The following is a 23,370-nucleotide window of genomic DNA, read 5'->3' as shown; positions in this document are numbered from 1 at the left end:
TGAGTTTGTAACCTAATTGTTCTTTCACTGCCTTAATTCAATGGTGAATTCACTTCCACTGTACATAGTGGGCCAGATTCATTAACGGCTACACTAAGTGTTGTTGTTGTCTTTCGGCTTTTCCCAGTTAGGGGTCGCCACAGCGGAACTCCGGTACACTATTTATATTCAAGAAAATCTTTCACATTTTGTGCTTTCTAGTCACTCAAAGATTACACTAAAGTGTACATGTAGTCTGCACTTTTTGGTAATCTTCATTAATTCTCCTCAATATTTAAAGCTGCAAAAAATCAGTATGAAAAGTAATATTGAGAGGAAGAAGGTTAAATCCCAGGGAATGTGTTACCCTTTGTAAAAATGTTGCATATACAATTATACTGCAGCTCTGTAACTGCCAGTACAAATATAAAAGCTTATGTAATTCTTCTTTATAAGTCTTTATCTGTTTATTTTGTACCGTTTTGCTTCTTTAGGTAGAGTCTTGATGGTTAGGGGACCTGTTCAGTTAGCTGGTTAACATACATTAAATAAAAATTCATAGTTTGAATAGTTAGCATACATTTTTAGTTTAGTTCCGTTTCAGTGTGTATTTTTTTTCCACAGTGGGAAGTAGCTGAGGTAACCCTGGAAATTTTTTACAAGCTTCTGAGAGACTACGAACCTCAGCCAGAAGACTTTGTGGACCAAGTTTTGGAACTGCAAGGTAAACATCTATGCATGTTTATACTATTTTCAAAGTAGTAAAGGATGTTTTCTAAAAGGGTTAGACATCTGTTACGGGATCGGCATGACAGGAGGAGGAGAATGGCGAGTTTCTGTATTTAGTGTAAGGAAATTTGTGGTTGGCAATGATCTTACCACCTAGGTGAGTGTGTAGAGTATGATACTGTCTGTAGTCAAGGAAGGTCTTAAAGTGTACTGAAGATGTAAGATGCGTGTGGTTATGAAAAGGAAGGGAGGCTATAGCATCTGTCTTAGAATCTTTATCAAAGTGATTCCCAGACACCAAGCTTATATTATGTCCAGCTCCATATGCTTTACCTTTAGATGTTTGTAAGTCTTGTGGAGTTGTTCCAGGTAAGTGGCAACCTTGACTATTAAAGACTGCGGAAAAATGAGGAAAAAATAAGCTTAAGGAACTGCATGTGTATTTGAAAGAAAGAATAAACCAGGTTGGGAGGAAAAAAGAAGTATGTTTAACGTGTATTGTTGATAATAAAAAGCAATGTCCGTGGTCACTGTGCTAGAACATCAAATTCTGTATATGGATAGCTTTGGACAGTATGAAACTCGCGCGCGCACACACACACACACACACACATATATATATATATATATATATATATATATATATATATGTGTGTGTGTGTATTATATATTATATTGGGTCCGGACAACATCCCAGGCTGCGTTTTTACACTAACTTCAGAACGAACTGGCTCCCCACTTAAGCACCATGTTCAATAATAGCCTTGCATCAGGCTTTGTGCCCACTGAATGGCGCACAGCAACAGTTATCCCACTCCACAAAGGGGGAGCCACCACTGATCCCGGGAACTATCGACCAATTAGCCTGATGAGCCTGGTCTGCAAGGCCATTGAACGTATCATCATGGAACTCATAAACAAAGACATTGGTAACCTCCAAACTCTGGATCCCACCCAGTTCGGGTTTGTGAAAGGCAGATCATGCCTCCTAAACCTGATCGACTTCTTTGAGGCAGTCACCAAAGCCGTGGATGAGGGTAAGGTCGTTCACACAGCCTATCTTGACCTCGCCAAGGCTTTCGACACCATCCCCCTTTCTGGAATTATAGCTAAACTCACTAAACTAGGTATAAATCCCTACGTCACAAGATGGGTTGCCAACTGGCTCACTGACAGAACCCACACTGTAAAAGTTGCAGACTCCAAATCTGACCTTAAAGCAGTGACAAGTGGAGTACCACAGTGTTCCGTCCTGGGACCTCTCCTGTTAGCCTGTACTTCAGTGAAGTAGATACCAAACACAGAAGACCTCTGGCTAATGAAGTTTACAGATGACTGCAAACTAGGAGCCATAGTCAAGTCTCCAAATGATGTGGACATCCTACAGAAGGGCCTCACTGAGACAGATGCCTGGTGTCAGAGCCATGGCCTCAAGCTCAATGCCAAAAAGTGCAGTTTTATCCCCTTTGGTAATAACTCTGTACCCATGAACTACCACATAGGCAGCAATCTACTTAACAATGAATGCGTGATAAGAGACCTTGGAACCCAGGTGGACAGTAGTTTCTCCTTTGATAGTCGCATCGCCACAGTAGTCAGAAAGTCCTTCTACGTGGAACACCTCATCATAAAAGGGTTCTCATCCAGGAAAAAGAGGTCATTATTCCCCTCTACTCGACACTCATTAGACTCATTATAGAGTACAACACCCCTTTTGGAATGTACCTCACAAGACATCTGCAGCAGCTGGAAAGGCCACAGAAGTACCTCACAAAGAGGATTACTGGCCTCAAACAAATGCCCTACACTGACCGCCTCAAACTCCAGCTTTACTCCATAGCATATCGCCTACTCTGAGGTGATCTCTGCCTAACATATAAAGCTATGTCAAACCCAGAGCTGTTGGACATGCTACACCTAAAGAAATCCCAATCCCTCCGAGCTACACACTCTAGGGACCTAAACTTTGTCACCACAATAAACAGGACACGCTGGAAGGATAGATTCCTGTCCCAGTGACTTCTATACTCTGGAACAAGCTACTCATCTATGTCAAGCAAAGTTCTTCATTAGCACTCTTCAAGGAAAATCTTGATGAGTGGATGGGAAATATGAAATACACCCCGGGTATCACTTCTGTGTCTCTGCTGGACAGTGGCACAGGAAAATAACTTTCTTGGGTGGCGTAAGCTATGGAACATTGTTGGCTAGGCTTACATAGGCCCTTGGGCCGATAGCCTAGTACCTACCTATGAACCTATATATACATATACATACATATATATATATATATATATATATATACATATATATATATATATATATATATATATATATATAATACACACATTTATATATATGTGTGTGTGTGTATGTATGTATGTATATATATATATATATATATATATGTATATATATATATATATATATATGGGAATAAATTTATTACAAGTACCAGTAGGGTGTAAGTGCTAGGATGTGTACTTCAACAGTAACACATTACCAGTAAAAGAGCGTTTTGCCCAGGAGGGCTTTTGTTATTCCATAGAACTCGCACCTGATCATTGTATTAAATTTCAGGTAATATCTGCTGAACATCATTTGTATACAGAATGCTTTCTGATTTCAGTGGTGGAAAGGATTTCTGAATAAGTAGCTTTTTTTCTGCTTCACTTTGTTGTGTTACATTGTTCTTTGTTTGGTTGGATTATTTTTTAAGGAAACTTTAAAATATATATTTCTTCTTTGTGTAGGGGAAGAGGTCCTTGCCTGTAAGCCTCCTGGTTTCCACTTGATGTTTCACCTTTTGAACGATTCCCCAATGCTGGGGTTATGTCTCTTCCTGCTGGAGGAAGGAGTTCAACAACTGGATACCTGTGCTCCTTTTCCAGGTGAATAGAATGCTTTTGTACCAAGATTCCTTTTGGGCCTTTATCTGCATAAAATAATGTTATAAAGTAATTACAAATGAACATGTTTTCACAGAGTGATCCTTATTCTTTTTCATTCTTTAATGTTAATTGTGTGCTTACTACATCATTTAGTATGGACTTGATTCAGCAAATCTTGTAGAGAGACTGAAATGACATTGTTCAAGTTTTTCCCTTTAAGTCTTACTAAACGGTTTCCAAGCCCATCTTAATCTTTGTTACTGCCTATCCATAATGCCACACCTACATTTCAGTCCTCATAATTCACCACTCCCTTTCAGTTCTCTAGCTGTTGAACGTATTTACTGATGTTCACTATCAATTGCTTTAGTGAAGAGCAAGTCAAAACAAGGATACACATTACATCACATTTTAAGCTGTCCTAGGTTTTGCCATAATCATATCTTGACTATGGGTAATAGTGCAAGAAAGATTTAATTATTAGTGCAACTCTTTCATGTACTGCTTATCATAGTCTTCTGTATTTTACAGAGCTCTGTATGTCAAGCAGTAAAAAGGAGTACAAGACCTAAACAGCATGTCTAACATGGACCATCTCAAAGCTCTGTCACTGTACACTCTATCCTGCAGACTGCTAAAGTGTGACGTGTCCAAGGCATCCTCTGACCCATTACTGATGGATTTACTGCACAGTGGAAATACTCTGTCTAGGGAGCTAAGCCCCTTCTGCAACATCAGTAGAACAGTTTGGAGGGGCAGGTATATTTCATTGAGGATTCCAGTGCTGTGTACCAGACTCCTCATCCTCATAAAACAAAGTTTATCCGGATCCATTTTCAAGCGCAACTTAAATCTATGGAGAGGAATCAGCAGATTTGCCCCAGGACTCCCCCTGTACTACTTATGGACAGATGCAGTTCCTAAATGCTTTATCCAATGAATGGGTCCCCTCAAAATATCTGTGGTAGATCCCAGTTGTTCTCATTAGGGGTAGTATATAATTAGGCCTTGCCCATCCCATGATTGATATCTATAACCAAATGGGATAGATTATCTCTCCTTGTGGTGAGCAATATGTATATTCAGGCATGAAATATTTGTACCTGCTTTATCCACTCAGGGTGCCAGAATACCCCAGCTCTAGTGCCCGATTTGTCTGTTAACCCCCACACACTACCACCAAAACCGACCAAGCACATGCCTAGTTATTTTTATTTATTATTTTATTTTATATTTGTTGACCGGGATTGTCCGACTAAGCTGAAGAGCCCTTCTTCAGCGGAGGCCCGGGGAGAAAAGCTCCAACATATTATACAATTTTCATTATAAATTAACATTAAACAGCAATGTTACAGGATTATTACAAAGCATTAAGTAGCAATACAATGTTATACAGTGTCAGTAATCAGGAGTATAGCATAACTATTTCAGCATGTATAAAAAGAAATACGTCATTAAGATGAGTATAGTTTTTGGGGTAAGTGGTTACAAAATAAAAAAACAGTTTTATCATAATGTAATTACATGAAGGCAAGACAATTACAATAGAATGTTTCTCTGAGGCAATTTGCTTAATAGATTTTAGAAGACAGTAGAAAGAGTAGTCAAGGAAGATTAGAGAGAGCTAGTGAGAAGAGTGAATTAAGGGCAAAAAGTAGATTAAGGTATGAGAAGTAGGGGATGTTAAGGAGGGAGAATGCAGTGGCAGGACCAGTGACTTTTAAAGTGCTCGTTGGTGGCTGTCTTAGATTGTTTAGGATGTGTAAGGGTCCTGATTTCTAGTGGGAGACTATTCCAGGCAATAGTGGGTTGATAGCTGTACATGTTGCATCCAAATTTAGACTTGGGTTTGTAGATGTGTGGTAGATCTTGGTTAGAGCTCTGGAGAGGTCTGGGGGGAGAATAATAGGAGCTGAGAGGGGATAGTGCTGGGCAGAAGGAAGGCTGGTATAGGATAGAATAGATGATCTGGAGCTGAGAGAGAAGAAACTGGTGGGGTTATTCAAGCCAGTTTAGGTGTTTTAGAGAGACAGTGATGGGATTTTTAGGTTTGTTGGGCAGCAAATCTAGCTACCTTGTAAGTAGATGTGAGTTTGGTCAGGAGTGCAGAGTTAAGATTTGTGAGAGTTTGAGAACTGTACATTAGACTTGGGTAGAAGGTAGATAAGAGAAAGAGTAATCTTGGCTTCAGACGTAAGGAATTTCTTGTTACAGTAAAGGAGCCCTAGATTTAAAGAGTCTTTTTGATACACTTATTAACATGCAAGTCAAATTTAAGCTGATAGTCGATGGTTACACCGAAGAGTTTAGTACTGGATTCTACCTGAATGGGAGTGTTATTTAGGGACTGTATGGAGAATGAGGATTTAATATTGTTTAATTTTTAGGAAGGAAGAGTAACTGCTTTGTTTTTTTAGGGTTAAGGATGAGCTGGTTGTTGGAGACCCATGTTTCAACAAAGTTAAAAGATGCCTGAGTAGCTGAGAAGAGCTTAGAGGGAAAGTTGGCTGTGGTGATGACTGTAGTCATCTGTGTATTTCACTAAAGATGACTGAGGACAGGAGGTATAGAGCTGATTAGTAAAGAAATTAAAAAGTAAAGGCCATAGGATAGACCCTTGAGGTACACCCATTTTTACAGGGAGAGGAGGGGGGAGTTCAGAGTGCCATATCACTGATCTGAGATCTATCAGTGAGGTAGCTGGAGAACCATGCAACAGTATCAGAGGAGAAGTTGAGGTCATGCAGTTTGTGCAGCAGAAGAGTGTGTGAGACAGTGTCAAAAGCTTTTGAGAGGTCCAAGAATAGGCAAGAAATAAGTTTATGGTCATCCATGGCTGTAGAGACAGTGTTGAAGGATAATAGAGCTGTAAGTGGTACTATGTTTGGGTCTGAAGCCGTGTTGAGTGGGTGTAAGCAGATTTTCCTGTATTAGATACTGCATAACTTCTTTATTGAATATGCTTAGAATCAACTCAGAACAAGTCTGGGAGTTGCATCCCAGGTTCCTAACATAACTGAAAAAAAGCCTTATGATTGTCTTTAGTGTCCTGTGCAATTTTTCACTTTAAGCTGGCCTTGTAGGATTTTATGAGGGATCGTAATTTTTTGCTAGTACTGATCAGAGATGCCTTCCCTTTTAGGGATTTTGCTCCATCATGTAGTAGCTTCCTCCTTCTGTTGTATAGTTTATTTATAGCTGGAGTCCACCAGACTGGACGCCTGCCTTTGGATGATTGCGTCTTGATTTTGTTTGGGATAGCATGATCCATGCATTTCTGGAGATGTCCGTAGAATGCGTTTATATAGGATTCTGCAGTTTGGGCAGTAGTTTCCACTGGCCCTAGGGCCTTAAAGGATTCCACTTCGGTTTTGAGAAGTGTGAAGTTCGCTTTTGAGAAGTTTTTCACTGTGGTTTTCTGGGCTGGGGGTGGGGTCAGGATGTGGATATCCAGTGAAATTAATTTATGGTCTGATCTTACCAATGAGGGATATATTTCTGGTATGGAGCATAGGGTCCCCATGTTGGTAATGATCAGGTCTAGTAGGTTTTCCCCTCTTGTGGGAGTGGTGACTAGTTGTTCCATAGCATTTGAGTTTATAAATTCCAGGAACCTTTGGGCTAAGGTGCTGGGGCTTGAGTAATGCTCCCAGTCTATGTTTGGGTAGTTGAAGTCGCCCAATATAATGGTGTTCGGAGAGATCTTCATGTTCTCCAATGTTTTCAGGAAAGCAGAGTGGGATTCCTGACTTTGAGAGGGTGGTCTGTAGGATGCTATAAACTGAAAAGCAGTCTTGCCCACTGTCAGTTGCACATGGATGGTCTCCGATACTTCGTGCAATGCCACTAACCTGGAGGTGTGGATATCCTTGATAAATATGGAAACTCCCCCTCCTTTTGTGGTTCGGTCCTGGTTTTGGGGCCAAAAAGCATGATATGAGGTATAACCTGGTAGTGCTGGGGTGCTCTCTGGAGCCTTGAACCAGGTTTCTGTCACTGCACAGATATCTATGTTCTCCATACTGAGGAGAGCTTCGAGTGCATGCATCTTGAGGTTGACTTCTGGCGTTTAGCAGCATTACCCTTAGTTTCTTGTTCCTTGTGCTGTCTATGGAGGTGGGTTTTACTTTTGAGCCTTGCCTAAAAAAGGCACTATGGGAGTGGCAAGAGCCTTTGCCAATATCCAAAAGCCCAGGGGTGACAGGTGCAAGCCATCCCTAGCGAAGGAACATGACTTGTCGAGCATGTCATCCCAGGCTGACAGACACTGGATCCCCTTTGAATGACACCAAAATTTTAGCCAATTGTTAAAATCGATCATTTTGTCTTTATACTGTGGCATCATTCTAGGTGAGGGTAAGATGCTGCTCAAGGTCAGGGTCATACCGGCCTGGGCTACATGATCAGAGAGCTCCTCTGTCTCTTTTCATGTAGTCGAGGGAGGTACGTCTCAGGTCATTCACGCCAGCATGTACAATGACCGAGTCATATTTGTATTTGCTTTGGAGTGACCTGAGTGCTTGCGTTAACTGTATTTAAACCTTTATCAACTGCTTGTAAAAAAATGATGATGTTTCTTACAGTTGTTTTTGTTAAACAGTATAGAAATAATAGGAAGCTGTTAGAACTTAACAGTTTTGTTGGGATTTATTCCTTTCATTTATATGAGCAAGAGTTAAGTTATGGTCTCTGTCATTTGTTTGTGTGAAGCTTGCACATATCACTATGTCACTGGATTTTACAAGTAGTATGGTTACATCTCAGGGGTATGATCATTGATTTGCTAGTCTAAACTGAAGGTTGGCATTATGGTTTAAAGTGTTTACCCACAAAGTACAGGGTTTGATCCTCACCTTTGAAGGGGAAATTGTTTAGGCTTAACATGGCCTGCAAGGGCAGCTAGCCTAATACTTACCTATGAACCTTGACATTTTAAGCTGCATTGCAGCCAAACAGAAAAACAAAAATACACATTTGCATCCGTTGACTTAAGTCAACAGTTGATTTTCAAAAAGCGAGCATGGCCATGAAGAGGTTATACAGATGTTTTTGGTAGTTTGCTGCTCACCTTTGGAGGGGGGGGTGACACAGGATTTTTTTCTATTTAAGATGTTATTTACTTGTACATAATAGCTTTTGATTTTGATGTAATTCGTACATAGCTCATTATCAGCTCTAACCGTTTATTTTGTGGATTGTAAGGAATTTGTGTGGTATGAATTCATTTGATGGAAGGCCTTTAACAGTGGAAAGTATTTTGGATAAGTTTTCATCTGGCTATGTTGAAAATGTTTACAGAAGTAAATTTCATATTTCTTTTATTTAAGACAGTGATCCACCAATTGAAACAAACTATCAAATCAGTTCTTTTTACATAGTCTTACTTAAAAACAATGTGTATTTGAGTTAATCAACAGGTTTGCTTAGATTTTATCCAGCTTACTGGATCTACAATACTGTGATGGTTGAGACTATCACTCTTGTTGAGATGTGTCTTTCATTTTTATATGTGGGTTGGAGTGGGGAGTGACTCAGTGAAAGTGTGGTTCATCGGTTGGAAAAAGGATGACTGTTACGCATTTCTTTATTAAAATTACCATGGGAGGAAATGGAGGGAGAAAGCTTACAGCCAGTGAGGGGAAAGGGACACGTTTTGATATTTGCCACTAAATATCTGCGCAGATTACAGCAATAACATTTTGTAGAAATTTATTCTGTGACACTTAAGTTGTCCAATACAATGAAACCTGTTACTTTATTCATTTAATGTTATGACATAATTTTTACCACAGTGCAATAGACCCTTTCTTCATGTGTCCTATGAAATAGCTAGTTGTTTCTCTAACTTAATAATTCTGCATTTCTTCTTGCAAGTCCCTAACTCCAGGGGTAGCGTTCTTCTCCAAGCCTTTATTACACGTTGTATACAGCAGCAATTATTGTTTAAAATAGCATTGTTTGAAGTAATGAAGCTTCATCCATCATTTGAACCTGATGAGTTTCAAGCAGGGTAGTGAGATATGTTAAATCACTGTATCTCTTGACAAATTTAACACAGAATGATCTGCACACATTCTGCAAATGTGTCCAGGGACCCAGTTACTCTCTCTGACACCTTCAGCAGGTGTGTGTGTCTGTGTGTCTGTGTGTGTAAATGTATTTTGTATGCCCATTTCTAAGGGTAAATACAGTACAAAACTGCAACATTTTATAGAGATAGTAGAATTTCCTTAGAGCTAATTCTTTGTTAGTGGAGCCATACTTACAATGTTACCAAGTCCATACTTGTGTGTCATACTGAAATTAGATAGACAAATTGCACAAAATTGGAAAATTAATATTTTTCAGAGACATTATCTTGTTTTGAGGTCACTATATAACCATCATTGTTTACATTTCAGTATCATTTTTGTGTAAAGCTTGTTAACGTTGCTGCGTAAATTATCTTAAAGCTTGTCAGTAATTAACAGTTGTTTTCTTTTAGGAAAGAGACACATGGAGAAGGCAGTGGAGTACTGTCTAGGACTGTTCAATCTGACCCTTCAAAAGGAGAACCTTTTCACAGACCTGCTACGGGAGAGCCCCTCTTCACTTATTGTCACAGCACTTGAACAGTTGCTGCAGGGAATCAATCCTCGCACAAAAAGAGCTGATAATGTGGTGAATATAGCCAGGTAAGCTGAGAATGACTGCTGTACATATGTGTTTTTTTTTCTTCTTCACTTTACAGCAGTGGACAATTGATTTTATAGTAGCTTTGCTCCTTCTGTGGTTCTGGGACTGCCTTGGATGTTGATGTTCATTGGATGTCGCTCTGTCTTTGTTTACGGTTTCATCCTGATGATCCCTTTTTGTTTTTTGTTCCTTGTTTGTTAATGGGTGTTAATGAAATATTTTGTTTATTAGTAGGATAGATCCATAACATTCTTAGTAATGCATATGGAGTTATGTGGAAGATTTATGAAGCTTCTTTCCTTTGTTAATGCTGTCTTCGTCCCTAGTCCTCTCTGATGAGCAGAACTGTATGCTCTAACCCAATTGGAAGTTTCATGTTGAAGTATTACCAGCTTATGTAGTGTCAGTGTATGTAACAGCTAGTGCTCAAAAACAAAAGGTGAGAACTTCTGGTGGCAGAGGGAGCAGACACAGCTCTATATGCTTTGCTAATTCCAAGAGATGAATGAGAGAGCTCAGTGAATGTACAGAGCAGTAAGAGGAGAGATGAATGAGAGAGCTAGCAGTGAGTGTACAGAGCAGTAAGAGGAGAGATGAATGAGAGAGCTAGCAGTGAGTGTACAGAGCAGTAAGAGGAGAGATGAATGAGAGAGCTAGCAGTGAGTGTACAGAGCACTAAGAGGAGAGATGAATGAGAGAGCTAGCAGTGAGTGTACAGGGCACTAAGAGGAGAGATGAATGAGAGAGCTAGCAGTGAGTGTACAAAGCACTAAGAGGAGAGATGAATGAGAGAGCTAGCAGTGAGTGTACAAAGCACTAAGAGGAGAGATGAATGAGAGAGCTAACAGTGAGTGTACAGAGCAGTAAGAGGAGAGATGAATGAGAGAGCTAACAGTGAGTGTACAGAGCAGTAAGAGGAGAGATGAATGAGAGAGCTAGCAGTGAGTGTACAGAGCAGTAAGATGAGAGAGCTAGCAGTGAGTGTACAGAGCAGTAAGAGGAGAGATGAATGAGAGAGCTAGCAGTGAGTGTACAGAGCAGTAAGAGGAGAGATGAATGAGAGAGCTAGTGAGTGTACAGAGCACTAAGAGGAGAGATGAATGAGAGAGCTAGCAGTGAGTGTACAGAGCACTAAGAGGAGAGATGAATGAGAGAGCTAGCAGTGAGTGTACAGAGCACTAAGAGGAGAGATGAATGAGAGAGCTAGCAGTGAGTGTACAGAGCACTAAGAGGAGAGATGAATGAGAGAGCTAGCAGTGAGTGTACAGAGCACTAAGAGGAGAGATGAATGAGAGAGCTAGCAGTGAGTGTACAGAGCACTAAGAGGAGAGATGAATGAGAGAGCTAGCAGTGAGTGTACAGAGCACTAAGAGGAGAGATGAATGAGAGAGCTAGCAGTGAGTGTACAGAGCAGTAAGAGGAGAGATGAATGAGAGAGCTAGCAGTGAGTGTACAGAGCACTAAGAGGAGAGATGAATGAGAGAGCTAGCAGTGTGTACAGAGCACTAAGAGGAGAGATGAATGAAAGAGCTAGCAGTAAGTGTGCAGAGCACTAAGAGGAGAGATGAATGAGAGAGCTAGCAGTGAGTGTACAGAGCACTAAGAGGAGAGATGAATGAGAGAGCTAGCAGTGAGTGTACAGAGCACTAAGAGGAGAGATGAATGAGAGAGCTAGCAGTGAGTGTACAGAGCAGTAAGAGGAGAGATGAATGAGAGAGCTAGCAGTGTGTGTACAGAGCACTAAGAGGAGAGATGAATGAGAGAGCTAGCAGTGAGTGTACAGGGCACTAAGAGGAGACTGATGCCAGTTCACCACATTGAAACAGTCACTAGCACATTCCTTTCCATTTCCTCATTATGGATATGCCTCTTAACGAAGCTGTTAGATGCTTATTAGGATTATTAATACTTCCGTTTTACATTGGCTTTAGCCACGGGCAGACGTCAGTCTTGTCATCAAAATACTGGAGCAGTCCTACATCCCTCATAATGATGCTAAATTACTTCCTTATACTGATTACATCAGCTGGATATTTATGCCATCTTACATTTGTTTTACAGATCTCCAAAACCTTTTCTAGGATGGGCTTCCAGTGGTATTTACCTAAAATTGCCTTTATTTTTTGAATGACCCATGGTGTCCCTGTTAAGTTACCAGTGTGCTTGCAGAAGTCAGATTTCCCACGACTACTGCTGTTTGCAATGCTTATTCTGGGTTGAGTAGCAATATGAGGTATAGGATAGTAAGCATTATGAGAATTCTAATAGAAAATCCTACTTGTACGTTCATAGTTAACTGCTGAGTTAGGTGCCCGTGTTGGCCATTTTAAGTCTAGCCAGTTTCTCTTTCAAAGGTGATAATCAAATCCTGTGCCATTTGTCTGTGAGGACACAGTAACCATTATACCAACCCCCAGCTTAGAAGAGCACAAAGTTTTTGTTAAGTTTAAAGCTTGTTGGACTGGCATGACAGATGTCCACCCTTTCCTCAGCAGCAAAAAAAAATTGTACTAGAGAAGAGAGTAGGAAAATGTTGAAGTAATTGGGCAGAATGTAAGCATTGCAAGATGGAAAAAAACAGATCATCTGATGTTGTTAATCTTCATTCCTTACTGATGGGTTATCAATTTGATCCTGGGAACTGAGCCAGCCTCATACCAAGCTCATGTCAGCCAAAGACTCTCGAGCCAAGATCCTACCCACAATGCGCTGCTCCCTGTTACCTCGGATCTCGTTTGCTACATTGCTGTACAGCCGTGTCGAGCCATTCTCTCTCAGCTAAGTGAACAATTTTTGAAGTTTTTCTATCGTTGATGATTAGAAAGTTTTCTATTAGTTACTTTCTCTCTGTCCTCCTGCCCTATCACAACTTTGAGACTCTCTCCCTATAGTAATTTTCCCTTTCTTACCTTTGAGGTAATTCTCCATTACCATTGTTTGTAATCCTTCTCTCCCTTTCGTACCCCTCTGGGTAGTTTTCTTAACCTCTTGGTATTGTCGTACTTATCCCTTCATTTCATTAATGTGAGATAAAAAAAAGTAGTGTTGGTTTTAAACTATGTACGGAATGCGGCCATAACTTACCACTTTCTGATGGCCATAATTTTGTGTATCTCTTGCTTGAATGTCTCCCACCTTTCAGTGGACCCTTCGTGTGGGATTTGTAGAAATTTCTCGACTAGGACTCTCAGTGAAACGAAGAATAAATTCTAAAAGCCCTCCTTAAAACTCCTTTCTGTGAGGCTATTTCTGGGTCAGAGGGCTCACCCCCTCCTGCTAAACCCCGTAAGAGACCTTCTTCCTCCTCGAGGTCACTCCATCTCCCTCTGGATATCGTAAGGAGTCGACTCACAAGAAGGTAAATATTTTGAGCCCTGTGTTGCCATCTGTGGTCCTTTTGGCCCCAGCCTCGGCACTGCTCCAGTTGTTTCTTATTCCAGTTATGTCCTCTTCCCGGTGCAGACACTTATGGCTCCGACAGTTTAGTCACAGCCTTTATTGGCACCGTCTCTACAGGTACAGTCTCCTTCGGCACCATTGGTGCAGACTCCTTTGGCTCCGTCCTTGCCGATGCTGTCAACCCCCGAGATACTATCCTCTATGGTGTACACTCCTTCGGTGCAGACATGCTGTTCAATGCATTCCTTTTTGGCACCATTACCGGTGCAGACACCTTCCTCGACGGCATCGTATTCATTAGTGCAGACATTTGCCACGTCGCCCATTACGGTGCAGACACCCTCAACTCTTATGGTGCTGCCTTTGTCGGCGCAGAGAGCCTTGACACCCTTCTGCTCGGTGCAGACACCCCCTTGGTTCCTGGCTCTGCACCACATGAACTAGCAAGGACCAAGTACTCTCCTTCCCTGGATCCATTTGTAGGAAGCCAGTATAGCCCCTTTTTGGACAGGCCAGAATCCCCATCAGGTCTCTCTATGAGGTCGACCAGGATCCTCTCAGAACAGGATGTGTTGTGACTTGTCGACCAGTTGCTTGTGGCCAGGGGACTCTCTCAACCGTCTAAAGCTGCGTTCCCTCTTGCAGGTGACCATATTTCTCCACAGACTCTAACTTACACTCCTCTTTCGACTTCCAGGGAAGCATCGAAGCTCCTTCCTCTGACAACAGCTTCCATTCCTTCGACACCAACAGTGGACCTCACTTTGGAGCCAGAGTCGTCCTTGTGGCCGTCTGTGCACTGGGCCCTTCTCAGGCTAGTGTCTGTGCCGTGGGGGTAGGCATTCTTGGTTCCACGCCATTTTTTTCTGTGGCACCCTCCAGGAATCCACCTCCCCTCACGCTCCACAGTCCTCTTGAGACTCCTGTTCTGGGGGTCGGCTCATCGGAGCGGTGTGTGACCCCAATTCCGAGGTTGTCGTGCTCTGTTCCAGGCTCCCATCCTTCCTTCGGGTGATTCTGCCTTCCAGGCCATGGAGAGGGCACTTGCCTCTGCTGGCAAAGCCTCCCTGTCTGAGTCCTTACCCCCCCCCCCTGTGCTGCAGCTGTTGCACGCCGCAACAATCGGACCTTGGACACAAGGGCTTCAGGTTTCTCCCCCTCAGGAGATCCCTTCTTTGCAATCTTCCCCAGAGCTCCCCACTGAGGAAGTCCCTTGCAAGGCTTCATGCAAGGGGAAGCACATGAAGCACATGGACTCCACTGAGGAGTCTTTGACCGAAGATATGGACTTTGATGACGGGGAAGGGTCTCCATGGTCACCCTGTGATGAGGTGTCCTTTTGGTGACATCCTTGAGATCCTAAGACAGAGGGGCGACGAAGTCCTCCAACTCTTCCTCAGAGGAATCTGTATTCCTGCAGGCCTTTTGTGCCCGGTCCCCTATATCTTGGGTTACCCCTCCGGCCAATGAGCTTGTCCAGCTCATCGTTCAGCATGCATGGAAGGCTCCTGACACTTTGGAAGCTGTACCTCGGAGACCTGACAAGATTTTATCTCCCCCAGCTTAGCATCCCCATTGGTCCAAAGGTCTTAAGTAGATGCCATGGTGGTGACAGCTGCAATCAAAAAAGACTTGGCAGAAGAGAGTCAGACTGTCCATCCACTCAGCAAGGAGTCCCGGACGATAGACAGATTCGGGATGTATTTGCTTCATCGATCTTCACTGTAAGGTCCTTGAACTACCTGGCACACTTTGAGGCTTCAGAGGGACCTTTTCAACCAACTCTCTGAAACCTTGGCAGGATCAGTTTCTGATGAGGTGTGTGACAGCATAGCTTCTCAGGTAGAGACCCTAGAATTGATATCCAATTTTTCCATGCACCACATTTCACATGAAACGGAAGAAGCGGCTAGAGTGGCAGGCGCAGGCATAGTCGCGAGACAACGTGCCTGGATGCGACTTTGCGAACTCCTTTAAGGCTTCCTTCATGAATGCCCCTATTGAGGCTGCTTCATTGTTTGGCCCTGAGGTTAAAGATACACTGGCAAGGTGCGAACAAGATGGTAAGACCATGTCTGCCATTGGTGTCCGACACTCGACCCCACAAAGTTTCTACTCCAGAAATCGGAGGAGCGGGAAGATTTGGCACAGAACATCATAGGGCTCTTTCCGCGATGCATGTGCCGAGTTCTCCCCAGGGGCAGAGAGGGAAACTCTAATGGAAGATGCCCCTTTCAGGGCAGGGGAAGTTCTCTAAACCAGGGTTCCAGAGATTTTCTCTGGTCAACCCAACCAGTGCTCCTGAAGCGTTGCCCGACAGCTCACCTCTGGAAGCAATCGGGGATTGTTTTTCCTCGTAGCCCACTGCCTGGTGAACTATCACTACCGATTCTTGGGTACAACGAATAATATCCAGAGGCTACCGCATCCCAATCCGTCTCTGTCCCACTTAACCCAGAGTCTTACTCGACGTCCCACCCAGTCAAAGGGAAGCAGCAGCACATGAAATCCGAAAGCTGCTACAAAAAAAGGCATTCAAACGGTCCCCCAGGCCAAATAGGATCCATTTTTTACTCAAGGTCCTTTTTAGTGCCAAAAAAGACAGGGGACTGGGGACCAATTCTGGATCTCTGCTCACTAAACAAATTTGTAAAAACAGAGAAATTCCGGATGGTCACGGTTCAGTCTGTCCTTCCTCTTCTGGAAGAAGAAGACGATTGGATGTGCTCTGTAGATCAAGATGCGTATTACCATGTAAAAGTGGACAAGCACTCGAGAAGATACCTACGCTTCTGCGTAGGAGCCAGTCACTACCAATTTCGAGCACTGCCCTTCCATCTCTCTGTAGCCCCCAGACTGTTCACCAAATGCATGGCAGTGTTGCGACTTCAAGGCTTCCAGGCATTTCCATACCTAGATGACTGGCTCCTTACTGCCCCCACCAAGCATCTACTGGAAGAAGCCCTAGATTACACTCTTCTCACAGCTCAGCGCTATGGATATCACTATAAACTGGGAGACGTCCAACTCGACCCCGGCACACTCCCTAGAATTCATCTGAGTTCTGTTGGACACGAGGAATTGCACAGCATCTCTTTCAGATCAGACTTCAAAGAATAAGACAACAGGTTCAGCTGCTAATCTGTCACCACAAATCCTCTGCTCGGTCCATACTTGAACTCTTGGGGTCGATGGCAGCCTCGATCACCATTGTTCCTCTGGCCAGGTTCCACATGAGACTTCTTCAGTGGCTACTTCTCACTCAGTAGTACCCTCTACAACATCCTTTGTCTTTTCAGATAAGTGAAACTCAGAGATGCAAGCAAGATTTGCTGTGGTGGACGTCTCAGAATCCCCAACAATGGTCTCGCCCCTTCAGCCCCCATCAGCCAAAAGCCACTGTGACCACGGATGCCTCCCTGATGGGGTGGGGGGGGGCTATGTCAGGGAAACTCGGTCCAAGGCACCTGGTCAGAGACAGAGGCCCATTTGTATATCAATGTCCTGGAACTGAGGGCGGTGCTATTAGCGTTGCAAGCATTCCACTCGATCCTTCCGTCAGGGACTATTGCAATCCAATCAGACAACATGTCAGTAGTCTGGTACATCAACAAGCAAGAGGGCACCAGATCTTATCTGTTATGCTGAGAGGCCTTGTGAATATGGCAATGGGCGATAGCTTCCAACCACTTTCTAATTGCAATGCACTTTCCTGGGAGCTCCAACGTGATAGCGGACAAAGTGAGCAGGTGTATTCTACACCCTCATGAGTGGTCCCTCAATTCTGTGATAGCGGCGAAAATTTTCAACCGCTGGGGCCAGCCTTGCTTCAATCTATTCACCTCCCCAATCAATTACAAGTGCAGCAACTACTTTGCCCTGATCCCCCCTCGGTGATGGTCACCGAGAGACGCTCTAGTCCACGCTTGGCCCTCGGGTTTGCTTTATGCTTATCCTCCTCTATCCCTCATTTCCCAATTTTTGAAGAAAGCACAGCAGTTGAAGAGCAAAGTGATCCTCATTGCTCCATATTGGCCTTGACAAGTTTGGTTCCCCTTCCTCTGGGCTCACCTGCTAGATCGACCATGGATTCTCAATCCAACCCCAGCGTTGATCTCCCATCCTCATGGCCTGACTCACCCCAATCTAACAAACCTGAAGCTGACAGCTTGGTTTCTCCACTTCCAATGATTGCCAGGCAGGATACCCCCCGGTGCACAATATTCTTATCGTATCTCATAAATCGTCAGCCAGGCTACTCTATCTCAGCAAATGGAAAAGGTTTACATTATGGGCAGCAAACAACAATTGTACCCCTTGTCAGCCCCAGTTTCGGTGGTATTAGATTACTTATCAGATCTTTTTCAATCTGTGGTATCAGCCTCTGCTATTCATGTTCATTTAGCTGCCATTTCTAATTTCCATACTGGTTTTCAGACTCTTCACTCATGTCACACAGACTCTGTAAAGACTTTCTTGGAGGGTGTTTTTCACCTAAAACCACCCTTTAGAGAACCAGTACAACCTTGGGATTTGGCCTTTGCCCTACAAGCCCTAACAGCTCCCCCCTTTGAACCTGCGTCTTCATGTGATCCAAAGTATCTCTCTTGGAAAACCTTTTCTGGTTGCAATCACATCTGCCAGACGTCTGTCAGAACTTCGAGCCTTATGCTTCAAACGTCCCTACCTTATTTTCCGTAAGGATAAAGTCTTGCTAAGAACTAACTCTTCCTTTTTACCGAAAGTGGTGTCAGAGCGGTCTATCAACCAGTCTATTGACCTCCCAATATTTTTTCATAATCATTCTAGCAAGAGAGAGTATTGCCTGCACTCCCTAGATGTTCACAGGCAAATACGTTTTTATTTGGACAGAACAAAATCTACCCGTAAATCAGACCAACTATTTCTGACCTTTTCTGGACCAAGGCGCTAGGTCATCCTGTCTTTAAAGTTACATTGGTGTCATGGTTGAGAAATTGCATTACCTTCATCTACAGCAGGAACAGCATCACCTTGCCTCACAAAGTGAAAGCCCATTCTACAAGGTTTATGGCAACTTCAGCAGCTTTCCATGCTCGGGCTTCCCTCAATGACATTTGCTCAGCTGTGACTTGGGCCAAACCCCATACTTTTATCCTTCATTACAAATTGGATTTGGCCTCCAGAGGTAGAGCTTCTTTTGGTTCCATGGTGCTCAGGAATGTCCTTCCATTATCCATGACGGCCGCCCAGGAGTACAGGTAGCTGGGGACTCTGTCCCACCAGTAAGGAATGAACGAAGATTAACAACATCAGATAAAGAAGTTACATCTTACCATAACGTTCCATCTGTGTTGTTGATCATTCATTCATTACTCCCCACCCTCCATCCCTCTCTGGAGGTTCCTGGTGGATCTCATATGCTCCTGTTTTTCCATTATTGTAGGTCTATTATGACCAGAGGTCACCTCTACTTTTGTCTGTCAACTTGCAAACTCGATCTCTGGTAACAGGGAGCAGAGCATTGTGGGGAGGATCTTAGCTCGAGAGTTTTTGGCTGACGCGAGCTTGATATGAGGCAGGCTCGGTTCCGAGGACAGAACTGATAACCCATCAGTAATGAATGATCAAAGATCAGCCACACAGATGGAACATTATGGTAAGACCTAACTTCTTTTTCTGAAGAATGGATTTTCGGAGGGAGAGAAAGTATCCCCTTAGGACTTGAGATAGTGGCTCTGGTAGGAACCAGGTTCAGCTGGCCGCAGTACATGTATATACATACCTATGGCCCGCACCTGCGATGATCACTGTGGTGGTAGACAGCAGGATGGATGCTCTGGAGGGATGCTTTGGAGGGAAGCCAACCCTCAGTAGCTTTATCAGTTGCTGTCCAGCCAGACATAGGGTCCCTGATGTTTTCAGTGGGCACTGTTTTTTTATACAGGTGGTATCTTTAGACTGTTTATCTCATCAAGTCATTTGGGGTGCCTGTACTCCAGATTCCTAATTCTGCTTCTGCTCCTGCTCAGTTTGAGTGTAAAAGTTAGCTTAATAGTGTATAATGGGGAAAAGGGCAGTGACATTCCTATTCCTACTTTGTCCTTTCCGCTTTGAGAAGCAGTTTCCAACTAGAGGAAGAGCCCCTCCCGAGCAGAATTATCTGTGCCTGTCGTAGTAGAGGAAGATTTTGTCCCACCATATCAGTCATCCTTGAAGCTATAACACCAACTACATTGACAATTTCTACAGGGACTTTGCTAGAAATTGCCTCTACTGATGACACTGCAAACCTCACTAGAGAACTTTTTTAGTGGCTGACCAAGGAGCTGTTGGCCACTTAGAAAATATGTTGAGCTCTTAGGGGGGTGAGCAGGAACCTAAAACTTTTGTTGTGTCTGTAGTGGTCCAGGCAGCTGAGGACACCATTGCTGTCTCTTTGGAGCTATATTCTCATATACCATCTCTCTGTTATCTGCACCCAAAAAACAAAGTCTCTAGTGTTAGTGAGAAATGCAAGTGTCGTATGTTCATAGGTGTATACCAAGTTTTCAGCTGAGCAGTTCCCACTATGTGGTCTCTCTATTCATAATGGCCTAGTTGACCAGAAATGAATTTACAAATTGCCATTCAGTCATCCATGTTGGATTTAGAGTTATGGAGCTACTTTGATATTAAGAGAAACCTTATTGTGTAGATTGAGGGTCCTGTGAGAGAAGAGGTTTCTGTTCTGCCAACAGATTGTTAATATTACAATTATAGAAGTTCTTCACATGGCTAGTGGTGCTGCTGCATGTATTGCAAACGTGAAATATCAGATGGGACATGGATGTTTGTGGAATTTTAAGCTAAGCATAGGTTGCCACATACAAGTTTTATAGGATATAGAGTAGAGTGATAAGGCTGTTAAGCATTTTGTTTAGCTTGTGGAGCTTACGTCAGATTTTCTTGGTGAGGAAGTGTTATGGCTTTTGTAATTAGGCAACATACGTTGGTACGGCGGTAGCATTGTTACCTCACAGCAAGAGGTTCTCCCATTCGATTTTGGGCTTGGCTTGGGAGTGCTTTCTGTGTGGAGTCTGCATGTCCTCCCTGCGGTTAGGTAGCGTTCGAAAGACATGCGTGTGTAAATGGGTGTGCCTTCGTTGAAGGTTGGGCGTTGAGCTGGCACCTCGGCGTTTCGTAAAAAATCTACTGCCAATCATTAGCGGAGCAGAGTTCTGCTGTTGCGACCCCTTACCGGGAAAAAGCCGAAAGACAAACAACAACAACTTTGCTAGATATTTGAAAATGGGTACATTAAACTGTATTGATGGATGCCACAGAGGACATTTTGTTCTAAGTGTGAAAATCCATTTATTTCCCTAGACACATTCTGGGGGTTTAAATTGCTGTCAGGGCTCAGCATTGTCCATGGTGATAGACAAAATAGTTTGCTTGTTTATGTGTCAGGGTCGTGTACACACCTATCAGTTTAGTGCTTAAACCAGTCCATTGCCCAAAGCCATTCAGTCCTTTATCAGAGTGACATAGGCATGGGAAGACAAGGTAGTGATGCGTATGCGCAGGATAGAATCTGTAGGCCAGCCTCTATTTGTTCTGATGGTTGGTAAGCGTTTATCTAAATGTGGATGTAATCCAGTAGTTCTCTGTGCCACAGCTGCTTTACAAGTATAGTGATTAGAAGGTATACATGGCATTGGATTCAGCCTGCAGCAGATGTGAAGGGTCTGCTGTTTAATGTTCATCTAGGCCGAGTGAATCTCTCAGTCCTCCCTCCAACAATACCTTTGAAAAATCAGCATGGCAAAGCAATACTATATCGATCAGTAACAAAGCTCTTCCATCCTTCTTTACCAAAAATCTACTCGGCCAGAGTCTCCCTTTTAAAGATAATTATCAAGGTCAAAATATTATAAGCAATAGAGACATTTTATTTAGTATGTAGGCAGTTTTTTTGTAGAAAAGGTACCATACTGAAATATGTTTCAGTATACAAGATTAACATCATAAATAATCATCCAGCGTTAGTCTGGAAGCATGCTACAACTGATACTGCAGATGAATTACAACCTGCACCTGTTTTAAATTTTTAGATACCTGCGCCATGGAGATAGCAACCCTGAACTTGCATTCGAAAGTGCCAAGATCCTCTGCTGCATCTCTCGGTATCCCAATATCCAGGTGAAGCTTGTTGGCGATTTCACTCGGGATGAAGTAAGTCACTTTAAAACACACACACTACATGAGGGGTTGTGCTAGAGGAAATGAGTAAGTCAAGGTCATGTTAGCCTTTGTTACCGTGGTGAAATAAGATACCATTTCTGCCATAGTACAGAACTGGTGGCAAAGTAATTTGGTGAAATGCACAGGAAGGGGTGGGTTAGTTTATTGTAGCAGAGCAGTGACTCCACAGAAGTGGTCATAGTGTAGTTCAGAACCATTGTGGATACTACAAATTTCAAGGATCAAATGCTCAGGTCAGGGGGGTGTATCCCACCCTAATTGTCCATCCTCGTGCCACATTGCTTTTATATTATGCTATTATAATTTAAATTGATGGTGTGTTATATTTGAGCCATAGGAGTACTAAGCCTAGTACACTTTGCATATCTAATTATTGTTTCCATTCCTTGGCTAAAGAATGAAGTGATTAAACATCAACAAATAAGGGTGTTTAATCATCTTATTTCTTTAAAGTTTTTAGGTTGTTGCTAATCTGTGAGGTATGCTGAATTCATATGCTGTGTTGTGATGTTAGAATGGTTTACTATCAGAACTGAATGAAATTGCACAAGCGTCAACATCCTAATGCTGTGCAATGTAGATATATTGGGGATGCTTCAGATTGCCCTTAATGGTGTTGTGTCTGTTCACACTGCAGTAGACCTGAATCTTGTCCAGGATTGGTTATTGCCTTAAGCACATTGCTTGTTGGAGTATTTTCCAGCTCCCCATGGCTCTGACATAATTAAAGGCAGGTATCGAGAACAAATCGTTAGAAATTTCATGTTGAAACTACATCAGTAGTGCTCTGGTAAAATTTAGGGTAGTATACAAAAAGGGAAGCCTCAAAAAAGAAATTCGTAACATATCCCAACAAAAACCACACTAAGATTTATACAGTAAATCTTCAAGGATTTGATGTGCACAGTGTTCTAGTAAGATTTCCTGTGTATTACAGACAAAATATTACAATAATGCCTGTGGTGGATGTTCTTCATACCACATTGCTGCAGTCCTTACACTTGGGTAGTCCGCTGTCCCAGTCGGCCCGAATACCAAAGTATATGGCTGACGTCGGTCAAGGCGCATTAGTCTGACGTCAGGACGTCAGGGTACAAATGCGCATGACCGACGTCATATCCTCAGTCTTTTTTGCCGCATGGTCCGATGCAGAAGCAGTTTTGCAAGTGCAGGTTGGCGTTCTGAGATTTTCCGAAGTCGGAGTTTCAGACCGAATCCAAGTTGGCTAAGTACCCGTTGGGGATTATTTTGGTTTTTCTTGCCTCAGTATTTTACCGGATGTCAGAAAAAGTGAATAACTGTATTTCTTGTGGGAAACAGATACCTCATAGGGATTACCATACCTTGTGTATACCTTGCTTAGGGCCTGAGCACGACGTTGTTGGCTGTCGCTCTTGTGCTAGATTTAACAAACGCACTATAAAGAGAAGATTAGATTGTGCCAGGTTAGTTTTGGGAAGCGGTGTAATTA

General features: G+C 42.9%; 1 protein-coding gene across 1 annotated transcript in view; it reads left to right on the top strand.

Annotated features, from left to right (window-relative positions):
- NUP205 (nucleoporin 205) overlaps positions 1-23,370 on the top strand; it is a 1,199,422-nt gene that overhangs the window by 415,673 nt on the left and 760,379 nt on the right. The window contains 4 exon segments of the mRNA XM_044087173.1: positions 604-703; positions 3,462-3,599; positions 10,084-10,273; positions 21,749-21,869. Of these exon segments, the coding sequence (XP_043943108.1) occupies positions 604-703; positions 3,462-3,599; positions 10,084-10,273; positions 21,749-21,869 (549 nt within the window).

The sequence above is a fragment of the Protopterus annectens genome, chromosome 11.part0, assembly GCF_019279795.1.
Source record: "Protopterus annectens isolate FY-2018-M chromosome 11.part0, PAN1.0, whole genome shotgun sequence".
Classification (NCBI taxonomy): domain Eukaryota; kingdom Metazoa; phylum Chordata; order Ceratodontiformes; family Protopteridae; genus Protopterus; species Protopterus annectens.
Note: the sequence above shows the minus strand (reverse complement) of the source record. Positions and strands in the feature narration are given on the sequence as shown.